The sequence below is a fragment of the Falco cherrug genome, chromosome 12 (assembly GCF_023634085.1).
Source record: "Falco cherrug isolate bFalChe1 chromosome 12, bFalChe1.pri, whole genome shotgun sequence".
NCBI lineage: Eukaryota > Metazoa > Chordata > Aves > Falconiformes > Falconidae > Falco > Falco cherrug.
The window spans coordinates 14,921,045-14,935,689 of NC_073708.1; the positions used below are offsets into that span (position 1 = coordinate 14,921,045).

General features: G+C 37.1%; 1 protein-coding gene across 1 annotated transcript in view; it reads left to right on the plus strand.

Annotated features, from left to right (window-relative positions):
• Positions 1 to 14,645, plus strand: part of DPYD (dihydropyrimidine dehydrogenase) — a 366,956-nt gene that overhangs the window by 90,137 nt on the left and 262,174 nt on the right. The window contains exon 4 of the mRNA XM_055724875.1: positions 6,972 to 7,059. Within this exon, the coding sequence (XP_055580850.1) occupies positions 6,972 to 7,059 (88 nt within the window). The remainder of the gene's footprint in view (positions 1 to 6,971; positions 7,060 to 14,645) is intronic.

The window sequence follows — 14,645 nt, forward strand, 5'->3', positions numbered from 1 at the left end:
GTACAAATTGAAGTAAATTAAAGTAATGATATACAGGCTATATAAAATGGGTGAAAGGCTATAGTGCAATAAAGGCTATAATTGCAATATTTGGGGTTATATTGCAGTATGGTAAGTGAAAAATTCTGTGTCCTAGTAAAATGACAGGAGAAATTTAAGAGAAGGCTGCATATAATTTCCCATGAACTGACATGGGGCAGGCTTCTCGCCATGGGGCAGTGCTCAGAGCATTACCCCTGAGCTGAGGACAGAGCTCTGCCTGGCTGTGTTCCCGTCATTCAGCAAGCGTTTCAGAGGAAATCCCCCCAATCCACTTGTCATCTGGTAGCCACTATTTGTATGTGTCTGATCACAGACTGAGACAGACAGAAGAGATGTCGCTAGGCAAGGACAGTTTTAGTGGAGGAACCTACTAGAAATGGAGGTTTTGAAGGGCTGGGTGGCGGATGGCAAAAACTCAGAAGATGTGTTAAAAAGTGACTGGTGCGCACTCTCCTATACTACTGTCGTAAATACTTAGTGGCAGGCATTGGGTCATGATTTTTTAATGTTATCAAAACTTTCCATTAAAATGGAGTTATGCTGGAAAGTTGTGAAAAGGTGCAGGACAGAGAAGTGGAGAAGTTTCAGATGAATGGGGAAAAAAGACTACAGAAAACAGGAAGACAGCCAAGCAGATGCAAAGGGGAGAGTTCCTGCACTCAAGGGCGATTCCAAAGTAGATGAGAAAAGAGGAATTATGGTTGTACAGAGAGCCAAAGAAGAAAAGAGAAAGATGAGCCATTGATGAACGGAATGATTTGGAGTCTATGTCCATATGATTCACTACCTCTTAAGTGTGGGAAAATAACCCTGTCTGTAAGTGCCATTATTCTGCGCTAGGGTAGGAGGTTTTTGTATCTGCAGACTAACTTTCAACTCTGAGCATTTCTTTCTTTCAATAAAAAGCACCTCCCTTACACTTCCTGTAGCTGCTAGCAGCAATGTCGTATCTGTCTCTAGTCCTCTAGGGCGTCTATTTAAAATGTTATTCCTCTGGTCATCTTAATTTACTGAGAGAGAAGTTGTCCCATTTTCTGTGGGTCTGCAAAGGCTCACAGGAGACTGAAGAGGCAACAGTGGTGATGTGCGAGTTTTTCCTTCTTTCTTCAGATATGAACTAGTATTGCCAATTTATGTCATAATGTTTTGTTTCTTATGGTTCCTGCACATTGCGAACAGGCTAGGCATTTCTTTTTCCAGTATTACATATCCAAGACCGTGGTACTTGCTTGCTTGTATAGTCTGTGTTTGCTGCCTCTTACGCAGTTTCTGATGCCCTTTATGTTCAGAGGCATTTCTTGGGAATTAAATCTGTTTCTTCTATGGTTCAAAATTATGTGTTCATAGTTGATTCTAATTTAAGATTATTTTGTCTTCGTTGTTACATTGCACGTACACAACAGAGTTCTCAGCCTTGCATGTGAGAGTACCTTTTTCTGCTTCCTGACTTTGAATGAAAATAAATATTCCTCAAAGTATCATTTTTCTTTTGTACTCATCAAACCCCTGTATCAACTGTTACTGTCTTTTGGTATTTAAACTTGGCAACAAAATCTCTTTATAATCTTTTTCTCCTCTTCTATTCATTGTGAAATGTAATGAATATGAAGACAAAAGGGTACAGGATTTTTTTTGTTTGATTGTCAGATTTGGGGGGTTTGTTTTGTTTGGTTTTTTTTAATAAAGGAAATAATAGCATCAGGTTGTTTTTAACATCTGCCAGCAGTAGGTACTTACCGTTGCAGTAGAGGATCTTTATCCTGACATTTCATTTAAATGAGTCTATATATGTCCAAATTCCTTGATGATGCTACATACAGCAATATCAAATGGGAGAAGAAAGCTTAAATTTTGCAATATTAGTCATAAGTCATTAAAGGATTGAACCTTAAGAGAAAAACTTATGAGATGCTCTTCATTTCTGTCATCAAAGGCAATGGACATTTAGCTTGGGTATTACAGATTTATCTGGAAATTACAGGTTTATTTCTTCCCTACATGTGGCTTGCTTATTCCACTGCTGACCATCCCCAGCTCAGGCTTTAGAGAGCGGTGCAAGAGACTTGGAATCAAAGAAAGGCCTTGACATCAGAATTAGGTCTCATGTGCAAACTGGCCTCTAGTTTGTTGGGTGTAATCAGCTCTACCATTCTTTTAAAATTAATTGACCAAAGCTTCCGGAAGTGTATACAGAACATCATTATGAGACCTGTGTAAAACTGTTACATGGGTATCTGGGCTATTTCTCTGAGTAGTGGATAAAGTTTTAGAAATTTCTACAAATAGTAGAGCTGGAAGACTTTTTTTCAAAATGACTGTTTATATCCTGCAGAAACCCAAATAAATGGATTAGGATTTAATCTGCTTCTAAACCTCTGCCAACAGTAACCATGATAAAGGTTATTTGCCCTGTTTTGTGATATATGAAAATTTGATAGGTTATCAGCAATGATCTGTTGTGGAACATTACTCCAAATTACCTGTTTCACCCCCAGCCTTTCAGCATACATGTGATTGCACTTCAGATAATGTTATTGCCAGTTAGATAGACAATCATTCACTGTAATTTTAGGTAATGATATAACTAAATTGCCCTTCTTTGTTTAGAAGCAAAAATGTGTTAACAGCTGGTCTAGACCTAGAAATGAGACTGTTGGTCAGATATTTTAGCTTTAAAATAAAATACTGGGTAATATTTCAACAATTAAACAGTGAAAACTATTAATTGAAAATTATTCTTGGCTATTCCTTCCTTTTTTTCTTCTGTACACAAGAGTAGAGAACTGGTTTCTGATACCATTTTTTCCTAAAGGAAAAGATTTTGATGCAGAAGTCGTTACTTTTTTGTCCTTTCTTTTCCTCATTTGCTTTCTATTCCTTCTTATGCATAGACATACCTCATGGTTTCTAGCATCTTTTTTCCCAATGGGTAGTATGTGTTTCAGAAATTTGCAACTTCTGTCTAGTCCATTTTTCTGTTTTATTATATTTAAAAAAATTACTGCTTTTGAAGTGCCTTTTCCTTTTATTGTCTTAAGATGTTTGTAATCTACTGCTGTGGTTTTGTGGTTTTTTGCCTTTTTTTTTTTATTAGTACCCATAGTATTAGAGGTCAATTGCATGAGTTTGTGTGTGTACACGCATGGTTTTAGGTGCTTATTTTGCACTGTCAAAATTGATAGGTACAAACCTGATAGTTGGTAGTGTTGGGCTACCGCATTAAGTATCCTTTGCATGTTTTGTTTTGTTCCTGAAAGAGATTTACAAGCACACTCAATACAAGCACCTTAAACAATAAATAACTTTAGTGCTGCAACATTTGAAAATAAGAAGTCAAAGATTTTAAGTTCACTGGGGATGCATATGTATAATTTAACACTATTCGGCAAGAGATGTAAATTTTGAGCTTATATGTGTGGGAAACATGGATTTCTGTCATTATATAGTCATAGGCATGTCTATAAAGCTATGCCAAATGATAATATTTGCATAAATATTTATATAAATATGCTATACTTGCTTAGCATTTGTAGGGGTTTTATATCTAACTTAATTTACCATTTCACAGTGAGGCTGAGTTGAACCAACAGCTAAGTGCTTCCAAAATGGAAAATATCATTCCTTTTCCTTGAGTTCCTCAAGTTGGGGTTTAGTGGTGCAAAGACTGTGGTGTTGCCTTTTATATAGAATTCAAGATGCATATGAAGTGAATATGGTATCTTTTAAGACTCAGCATAGCTTATATGTTTCTGAAGGAGATACTGTTCCATGAAATAGGGAAAAAATTGATGATAGGGTGTTTCCTGATAGTTGGAAGGATTTTTCCTATATTTTTACTAAGAGATGCTGAGATACATACTCAGATTAGTATAGGTCTGGCTTTGTCTAATGTTCTGTATTTTTATGCAGTCCAGAATGGTACGACCACTTAAAAACATGGCGCTTTCATTTTCTTGGGTTGTGAGTGGTTTTTTTACTATTATTTTTTTTAAATCATTGAACATGTAGCTCTTCATTTAAATTTGGTAGGAATTAGCAGGTGAATTAGAGAAATTTAATGTAAATTTCTGGTTTGTTGTGTACATTACTTTGAGCTAAAACCATAGTTATGGAATAACCTTGTAAAATGAAAGGTGGGATTTCATAGGGTGGGAGGACAGTTACAGAAAAGGGAAAGAAATGTAATTGTTAATGTTAATGTTTTTTCATATGGGGACATGCATGTGGAATTGCAGCTCATGGTAACTTTTGGTCTTCTCTTAAGCACGGTATTTTAGCTGTGGTTTTTGAAAGGATCAATCACTTGCAGCAATTTATGTAATAACTCTCTGGTGGGTGATTCTACTGTTTTTATTTATGCTTTTTGCCTGGTTTGCCGGAATGCACTACCTTTGCTTCTTGGTACAGTAAATGCACTCTGTAATATCTATTATGGTATGGTCAAAGGATAATTTATTGTCAGATAGAAAAATAGGTCAACACTAATGTCACTTGATGATCAACCCCCCAAGTTTAATAAAACACCTCACGAGCACGCATTCTGCACAGTGCTTGATGTTTTATTAGGACTATAGTACCTTACAGTACCTGGCTATAGTGGGAGTGTAATTACTGAGCTGTCAGGGTGATAAGTGGGATTAATGGCAGCCTGGTGCACTTCAGTCTGCAGAGTGCTCAGAGAATCGAAAGATGGCATTATTATAAGAGAAATTCTGGACTGGCATATTCATGGCACCCTCCCCACCTGCCCAAAGCTCACATTCAAGTTTGCGTTACCCACCAACCCCCCCATAGCTGACATTTTCAACAGCTGTTATTTTCAAACTGGCTCAAAAATCAAAAGAGAAATAATTTGGTAAATATGCTTGCTAGCCACAGTGGGTAATCTGTACACTGCTTATCCTGCTAGGTGCCATTCTGGTCAGTTTTGACATGAGATTGTTCTATATATAATCCACAGAAATGTATTTTATGTTAAGTGCAATTCTTTTGGTCTTGGATACAGGGCTCGTATTTTAAAGGAAGCCACATTCAGGGAAGTGAAGAGCAAGAAGTCATAATGGAATTGTTGCCTTTTTTAAACGTGTGATTTTCCACTTCTATTATTTCTTTACTGCCTACACAGGCAAAATGATCATCTGAGCCCTCGTAGTGGTGTATTTTTGTCTAGTCTATCTCCTTTTTTTTCTGGCTTCTAGTACTAAAACTTTGCTGTCTTTCAGTCTACTTAAAATGCTAAGAGCACCCTCTTGACTCAGTGATCTGGCCATGTCAACCTTTTGAGATCCCCACTAGCCTGCCTTTGCTTGTTAAGGTATTTATAACACATGCCTGTCAGTGGGTCGTGCTGGGCAGCAGTAATTTAACTGCCACAGGTAAACCTGCTGGTGCTCTTCTGCCAGAGCCCTCTGACAACCTGACTAGCTGAACTAGTAACCCACTACGGTGTTGAACTAGATTTGGCTTTATCAGACTTCCCAGCTTTTGCAGCCTGTGAGACCTGTTTTTCTCTAAATACTTCCTCTGGGACCTTTTCCCCATGACTAGTTCTATCAGAAAATCCTAACAGCCACTGCCACATGTACCCTCACATTTTGCTGGCGCTGTGGTGTTTGTAATACCCAGCTAGATGATAATGAATAGGAAGAATGAAAGACTAATTAATCTTTTACTTAACTGGCTTTGCCTTCTCTCTTATTCCACCCTTAATTGAAAAAAACAACAAAAAAGTAAAAGCAATGCTTGTGATGGACAAAGTCAGGCCAGTTTTTCACTGTAGGTATTTCAGGCATTTCATTCCTTTTAATGTTGCTTGCTCTTCATTTCCTTGTGCATGTAGTCCATGCAGCTTTTCTGTGTTTGAAAATGTTCAGTTCCACTGGTTACTGTCACTAAGGAACAATAGTTAAGGTGGACTCATGGAACTTACATAAGTAGTTGTGCTCATATATTACATAAAAAACAGATTTTATTTCATTTTCCATAGATTGTTAAATTCTATATGTTAATAAATCAATATTGAAAGGGCCTCTGGAATAACTTCATGAATTCTGACATAATTAGTGGTGTTGCATTTGACCTATGATATGTAAAACCAAAAGTGTGTGCAAATACCTTTGTGTTTAATAGAGAACAGTTTAACTTCTTCAGCTGACTTTTACCGTTTTTTGTTAGGTTTGCTTACTGCGAATTGTGTAGACTGCCCTGAGGGCTGAATCCTTAGATGGGACTTGAGCCAGTAAGCAGACTGGTACATCCTCATTGATGCCTATGCAGGAACAGACAATAAATCTTTGCTACTTAGTATTTAATATATAGTTAGATTTGTCATTAGGGATCACAAGAGAAGAGGGTCTTAGGGATTTCAGTTGGGAGTATGCATAAGACTACTGAATTGTTTTCAGAGGTCACAGAAATATCATAGGAAAGGTGCCTTGAAAATTTATCAACATTCTTCCTCTTTGGCACATGCAATACAAAGTAAGTATGTCTGATTTTCCAACATTCAGAATTTAATCCACAGTGACACTTCCAGAACTCTTAAAATAAATTCAGATTCACAGTGCAGATGTTTTTCAAATAGAAAAATGAAATTATAAGAAGCTTAACTATCTTGGATTCCAGGGAAAAAATTACTTTTGTGTAATTAGACACTGTTTCCTAATACTTAGATGTGTAGTCTATATGTTTATAACTGCACCCTACTGCCTTCCTTTCTGAAGTGGAGTCGACAGAATGTAATGCATCAGTGTTGAATGCAAGTCAATAATGATCATGCAGTGCTTTGAGGTTTTAAATAGACATTTTATGAAAACACTCTGTATTATTCCTCTGTGGCTTGTCTTCTACCATGCTAACTTGAAACTCTTATGCTATTGCCAGCATTTGTATTCCATGTCTCCTTGACGCATTTTCTTTTATTCCTGCAGATGTTTAAAGTGTGTGGACGCCCCCTGTCAGAAGAGTTGCCCAACTAATCTGGACATCAAGTCATTCATCACGAGTATTGCAAACAAGGTAAAATCAGGCTTGCAGTAGTACATGGAAGCATGAAACAGAAGTTACTTGCAGTTCTGTTAGTGAGATTGCTTTTCAAAGTCTATCTTTATAAATGTTAAAAAGGTAGTTTACAACAGATGCTTTAAAGCTCAACAGTCAGCTAATTTTTAATTATTTTGCTGCTGTTCTGTGCCCATACAGATAGTGTATAGTGCAAATTTATTTCTTCATGTCACTTTTTCTATGGAGTTTTTGGTTTTGATGGTTTTCAAGTATGATGATATTCAAAATACTGAGTGTTACATGTAATTATTTAACCTTGCTGCTACCTAAGGTATTACAGTTATAAAACTTCTCTTTCATTAAATTTGGGTTTTTTTTGTGAGGTTTTTTTTTAAGAAGTGATTATAGTTTAAATGTGCTTTGGGCAGATACTTGGTATGAATGTGGTCATCTCAGTGTTTTGCAGTTTATAGTAAGAGGCTCTGGTTAATGCAAATGTAGTCAGTCACTTAGACTATAATAAAATACTACAGGAATAAATTGAATCCCCTCTTTGGAGGTACTGTACCTGTTCCTTAATAGGCTATTATACTATGATCATAATGAAATCTTAAAAACATTATTCTGATTTGTGGTTTACAAATGACTTTTAACAGTCAGAAATAAATAAAGATGACTGTAAAGTTGATATGACAAGATTAATTAGGCTGTCTGGGCTAGCCTAAAGATGACTGGATATTGATTGCCCCATACCTTTTAAAACTTGCTTCCCATCTGTGGAATCATTAGCTGCCATGTGATTTATTTGTCTGTATGAGCCCAACTAGACTCATAATCTACTGGGGGTGCTACAGAGATTTTCTGGCCATGTTTTATGCTCTAACATGTCTCACTGTTAGGTGCAGCTGAAAGGGCCAACACAGGTAAAGCCGAAGTGGGCAAGAGAGCATTGCTGTGTGCAAGTTAACAGACACGTTGCTTTTACTACACTGTGTATTGTACAAAGAAGACACCGGTAAATTCTGCACCTTAACAAGAAACATTAGGATAAGAGGAGATATTAAGATACATGTATCAGTTATAACTATGTATTGATGTGGTTTACAGTAATTGGCATTATGCCCAGCATCTGCATATAGGCAATGTTCTTATATAATCTGTACTCTGTCACTGCAGCATTTGTTTTCAGGAAGGTAGGCATCTGTTTGCAACTATAGTATAGTATGCGGCATATTGCTGCTTATTACCTCTTTCAGGCATTGTGAGGCAGGCAAACTGAACAGAGAAGGTAGAAGGCAGTAATGAAACTGCTAGTCTCCATCTCATCATTGTACTGTAGTATGTTTAGGAAACCTAAAGCAAATTTTATGGAATTATTTTAGCAGCATGGTCTTATTAAGATGAGTTATGCTTCTGTGTTGGGTAGGATAGGGTGATGTGTTGTTGAGGAAGGAAAAATGGTCTGATTATTGAAACATAAAAGCTGGGAAAAAGGAACCAGGAAAGATGGACTGAAGACAGCATCAGCAGATGTTGGAAGAACAACTAACAGCAGCAGCAGCCTGGAATGATATATTTGGTGGGTCTTTTAGATTCTGGTAGCCTGAGAAATACAAAGCTCCTTTGTGACTTGTAAGTCACTTTCACTCCTGATTCATTCTGAATTCTGTGAAAGGTGGTGTGACTGCAGAGCTTTGGGAGTTGCATTTTGGCAAAGGTATACTGAAATAATATTAGGAACTTGCCCTGAAGTTCTGAATTCTTTGCCCTGCTGAAGCCAATGGGTATGCTCTTACAGGTTTTAATAGGGCCAGATTTATCCTGTCAGATGGTCCATGAGCTGGATCAACCCTATAGAGTCTGGGCTGTTGGATGATAACTCTTTTAAATCATCTTGGAAGCTGCAGATGCTAGTTAAGATGCTGGTTTTGCCCTGGGCAGGTGACCTGATCACTTGCTGTTTTATCAGGAAATCCTGCTTTAGAAAAAAATGGTATACTACTATTCTCTCAGGGGAATTACCATTCTTTATGGAAAATCTAAGTATCTTCAATTCCTGAAATGTACTTATAGCCGTTCTTTTTGGACCCTACCCCTATCTATCAATACCTTCTGTATCCACTCTGAAAGTGTTTTTTATAAAAAATATACAACAGTTTTGGTAACTGCTTTTACCTCATGTTGATGCCCAATAATTGCATAAACAGCAAGGAAACATTCACACAGAGGAATTTTTAAAAAGTCAGGTAGCTGGTTTCTGCTAGCCAAAATGTTAGGATAAGAAATTGCATGCCTAAAATCAGCGCTGCTTCTGTGAAATCCAGTTCCAAGAGTGAGTTTAGATACAGTCTTACCCTTTGCTTTCTCTCCTTACCCTATTGGAAGAAATCTGATATAGCATAGTTGTGGGGGCATTTCTCTGCAACAGCTCTAATGCGAACTTCAAAACCAAGTAAACAGAAAACCAAACCAAACACCACCCCCCCCGCCAAACCCAAAAAACTAGAAGTGAGAAAAACCCACAACCAGATATGCTTAGCAAATAGCTGAAGTCATGAGCTGAGAAACAAGTCTTGCATATTTGTGACCTCTGTGTCAATGGCTGTGCCTCTTGTAATTCATGTACCAAGCAACTTCTCAGGGAAATAAACAGTGCATAGAGGGAACCCAACCTTGACTTGATGGCTGCAGTCTGCTAGGGTGAATTTTCCTTTTGATGAATTAGTTTCTGGTGCCCTTGCTAGAAAATACTTCTGTTACAACAAATTCTGTTCTTTGGAAAAAAGCGTCAGTAAATTCTTCTGGTTTCATTTATTAATAGGATTGTTTTGTAGGTATAGGTGTGTACTATTGTTTTTACACTACTGCATTTTGAAATGCCTTGCTTTCTGCCAAGCAAGCAATAGATGTAAGGTGGAAGCTGAGAGAGGGGTACCGGTTGTGGAAATGGTTCACCTGAAGTCATGGCCCTGGGAGAGTTGGTTTGAGAGCCCATTACCCTGGCTGCTCCTGCAGTGTCCTCTCCCCTCTTTCATTCTAGTGCTGCTGGTGGTTGGGGTACCTGTACCATGTGCTTTTAGAGCGCATAGAAAACAAGAATGGCATGCCTTTGAAAACCATGCTAAATCTTCTAACTTATCATTTTGAAAGTCTTTAATGGAACCAGTAAGTACTTTTTCACTTTCGTTATGCATTTTTCTAAACTTTCATTGAAGTAATCATTGAGATACCATTCAGCAATATGCTTGCTGAATATTTTTTGTCATTGTCATAAATGTATTTACTTCACATGATCAAGGATATTTTACATGTCATTGAAAATACTTTTCAAAATGATAAATCTTGTTTGCTGTTTTCACCTTGGATATAAACTTTATTTTTAATCCAGAAGCTTATATATGTATCTCATAATTTCTAGACAAAATAAATAGGTGACACATAGAACATTCAGGTATTTCAGGTCAATAAATCCAGGATGTTGGGGTGTGCTTTCTAGGCTTATTGAAGTCCCTGTTCTGAATCTTTCTTCATCTCTCACTTGAGAAACTCCCTACAGCAGATTACCCTTCTACTTGTTCAGAGGAGATTTAGTTCAATAAATTCTTTGTCCTCATCCTCGTATAAGCATGCAGGTATTTATTTAAACATGATTTATTATTAATATAGAGTATTTAGACAGCAGCGTACTGAAAATTAATTACTTTGTCAGGTACTTAAGAGCTCTATTGTATGTAGTTTGTTTTGTTGGAAAACTGCTATAGCAATCATAAAAGGTCAGGGATTCTTGTTCTCTTAGGCCTGAGGCTTTTTAGATATTTACAGGCCATGTACAATGTAGCTGCTCTGGCTGTTCCGCCATTACACCTGAGCTCAGGAGTAGAAGAGGGAACAGGGGAGGAGGGTTGTTTCTGGGTTGAGAGGGTAATTGAATTGCCAGACTCAATGAGCCTTGAACCTCTCTGAGAAAAAGGATGTCACTTACGCTGTACTGTGTTAGCTGCTGTGACTCAGTAGAGTGTAGGCCACAACTTCCATTCTCTTTTTTCCATACAAACTGGATTACAACTTCACTTCATAAAGGTACAATCTATTCTATTGTGTCTTCCCAGTCAGTGTTTCTTGGTTCATACAGACTGCTTGCAATTCTGTCTCTCTGAGACTAGACTTCAGATTCACTATGCACACTTTACTACTTTTGTTTCTAAACATCCGAAGACGGCAAACCAAGTATTCTGACTTCCAGCTGTCATCTTTTTAAATACAGCCTTCACATTGCATAGTGTATATTCTTTGTTTTATCACACAGGAGAGCAATCTTAGTTACATCTTTCTTAAAAAAAATAATAGAAGAAAACATTCAGCTGCTGCAGAAGGCTTTGCCCCCTTAGACCTGACTGAGTACCAGGAGTGATTTTAGGATTTTATGTTCTGGTTTCCCCATGTTGATATGTCAAAGCAAGGAGGACTTGGTAAAATGGAGCTCCAGCACCCATCATCCTTTAGGGCTGGCACAAGGAACTGTTGTACGGCAGCAGAAAATCCTGTAGCTTCCCAGAAGCAGCTCAGCCTGAACAACACTCGCAGCCTGTCCAGCTTTCCTCCTGTTAAGCAGAAGTGTGGGCCAGAGGAAGCTGCCGGTTGGAAAGCAACAGCTGCTTACACGCTCAACCTTTGTACTGTTCAGTGAGATGGTCTTGGATCTTTTTTTTTTTCATCAGATGCCTTTATGGTTGAGTTGTTGCATTGAAAAAAAACTGTTGGTGTGGTTTAGGTATGGGGATATTAAGTTGTGTTAACTTGGCACAGGTGTAAGGAGTGACTCAGCCTTTATAGTCTGAGACTATAATGAAGAATTGGAGGTGCAGAAGCATCTTTGGTGTTACTTGTCCTCACAAAATCACACCTGGTTGCTGTAGCCCTCTGTTACTAGCTCCCACATTTTTCATCTCAAGTCTTGCAGTATTACAGGGATTCCTGACATTGAGTCAACGGTTTTCTCCTTTTTCAGAAAGACCATCTATTCCCATAATCCCTTAATAATAAACTGGCCTGAGCTGACACATCAACCATTTTCTAACAGACTTTATAGGTGGATGTAAGCCTTCTGGTGGCCAGCATTTTAAAAAAAAAACAAACAAAAACAAAACAAAAAACCAACCAACCAAACAAAAAACCCACCCACCATCTTAACCCCCAAAACCAGCAAAGCCGTGCTGCCCTCTGTATAAAAGGTTGTCCCTGGACTGTGTAGAATGCTGGTAGGAAAATAGGGAAGTGAGAAATGAATGCCAAGAACAGTACAGAGAAAGTTGTGGGACACAAGAGTAAGTTTTAGGATTTCAGAGGAATGCTTTGGTTTAAATGAAACCGAAGGAAATGTGTGGTGGTTTTTTTTTTTTCCAAGAGAGAAATTCAGTTTTTTCAAGGGAGAAATGGGAGAGGGAAGAAAGTGGAAGATAGGGATGGATACCAAGGGATAAGGGTGAATCCGAAGTTTGTAGATTGAGGCAGTAAAGGAAAAAGTGTGGTAATGTACTGGAAATGAGTATGAAGGAGAAGTGGGTAGACAAAGGAAGGCAAGAGACAAAAAGCTCTAGGATCATTAAGAGAAAATGAAATGAAGAAAAGATTGTAAGGGAGAAAGGGTGTTGAGAGACATAGGATTATGACAGGTGAGAGAAACAGACTGATGGTTTTTCTGTGCCAGAGGAACTCTGAGTATATTAACAAAGGATGTCTATATGCCATTGCAAAGATTTTGGAAAATCATGAGTCACAGTTCATATGTGAAATACTGTAAGTGGGATACTGTTAATACAATGAAGGATTGTGGAAGTCAGAAAGCAGCTAGATGATTGGTAATAATTATATACAGATACACATCACAATTAATCTTTAAGTACTACTTTGAGTCCCCAGGTTTTTGAAAGTGCTGTTATATTCAGCTTTCTCTGTTAATCTTTGTGTATTTCAGGTCACTAAATATATAAAAACCCAACATTTAAAAGTAAAAGTGGTAATGGTGTTAAATTGATGCACTTGAAACAGTGACTTTTCTTGAGATGTCTGTTTGTACTTAGTGTAATGGAATGGCTGACAGCTGGTTTCAGTTGCCATAGTGTAATTATGTAGAATAGACTTTTGCGATGACACTATGTCAATTAAGGAATCTCTCACATTCTAGACTACAAAGGACAAAATGACAGTACAAGATATTTCTTCCGTTCTTTTTCATAAAAAGATAGTGACACTGTGTGAAATTACAGTCCTGTTATGATGACACAAGTCAAATGATGTGAAAGATTTCTGGATTGATTAAAAATCATCAGCATTATAATATAGAATATGTATGATTTGGTAAGTTGCTGTTATGTTTTGTTCATTCTTCTTCAGAAGATATCGGGGGGGCTGACAGACTGGGGGTGTTTCTTGTTATATTTGAACTGGTGTGTGTCAATGTGAAAAATGCTACTTACATAACAATGTACTTTAAATAGTGGTTCTTCGGTATGTGAAAATATTTTAATCCAATACATCTTGAGTATATTTTAAAGCCATCACAGAACATGAACTAGTATAGAAGGTGGTGATATTTTCCCATATTTTTTGTTATGTCTCCCTTTTTCTAAACTAAGCCCAGATGAAAAAGAAATTACCACTTTTTTCCTTCTTTTCTTTTTAAAGAATTCACTCTGTCCCAAAATCCTGATGAAATCAGTGTATTCATTTTTATTACACAAAACATAATAATGCATATTCTTCATTGTTTTTGAGAGAACTGCAGTATCAAAACACCCTTATGCATAATGAATTTATATAAAAAGCTCTTCAATTGAATTGAAAGAAAAGATGCTATAAGCATTTCCTGATAGTAAATGTAATTTCTTCTGGTCTCTCAGTATTGATCCTATGTGTTTTAATAGGTTTTTTTCAAGTAAAAAGCAGTCTCATTTGCATGCAAATTATATAATGCTTCCAAATGATACATGTGGAGATCCTCCTCTGCCTGGTTTCCACTGATTATTGATGTCTGTTTAAGGCTTGTTTTTGTTGCCTGTGTTAGCAATGTAGTATTTATTGACATTTTGATGTAGGAAACCACAAAACATCCTATCCAGTTAGATTAATTTATTTCTATGGAAGTGCACAGGAAAAAAGATTCTATGAACAAAGGCAGGAGCAGACATTTATCTCACTAGAAAATTCAGAAACATCCTAGTTTTAGACTTGCTTCCTCTGTGACGTCTGTAAGAAACTAGACAACTGAGTCATCATATTATTTCAGCATCTAAGAAACCTACTCCAAGCTGTTAAGGTAGCTTATATCGTTCCATACCCTGGAATAATTTTTTTATTTTAATGAAGCCAACCTTCCTTTAATTCTGATCCTTTCTCATGTACAACATGTGGTGTATAGTTAGTTACCAGCTTGCCAGGTCTGCATCTCATGTCTATGTTGTGTGCAACCTACTACACCCTGGTTTTGTGAAATAAAAGCAATCAATATGTTTTTAGAAAATGTGAATATTCTGTGAATATTCTACCTTTAATGTCACTGATAAATGTAATTATCATTAATACGTGTTTTTAGGTTAAAAAGT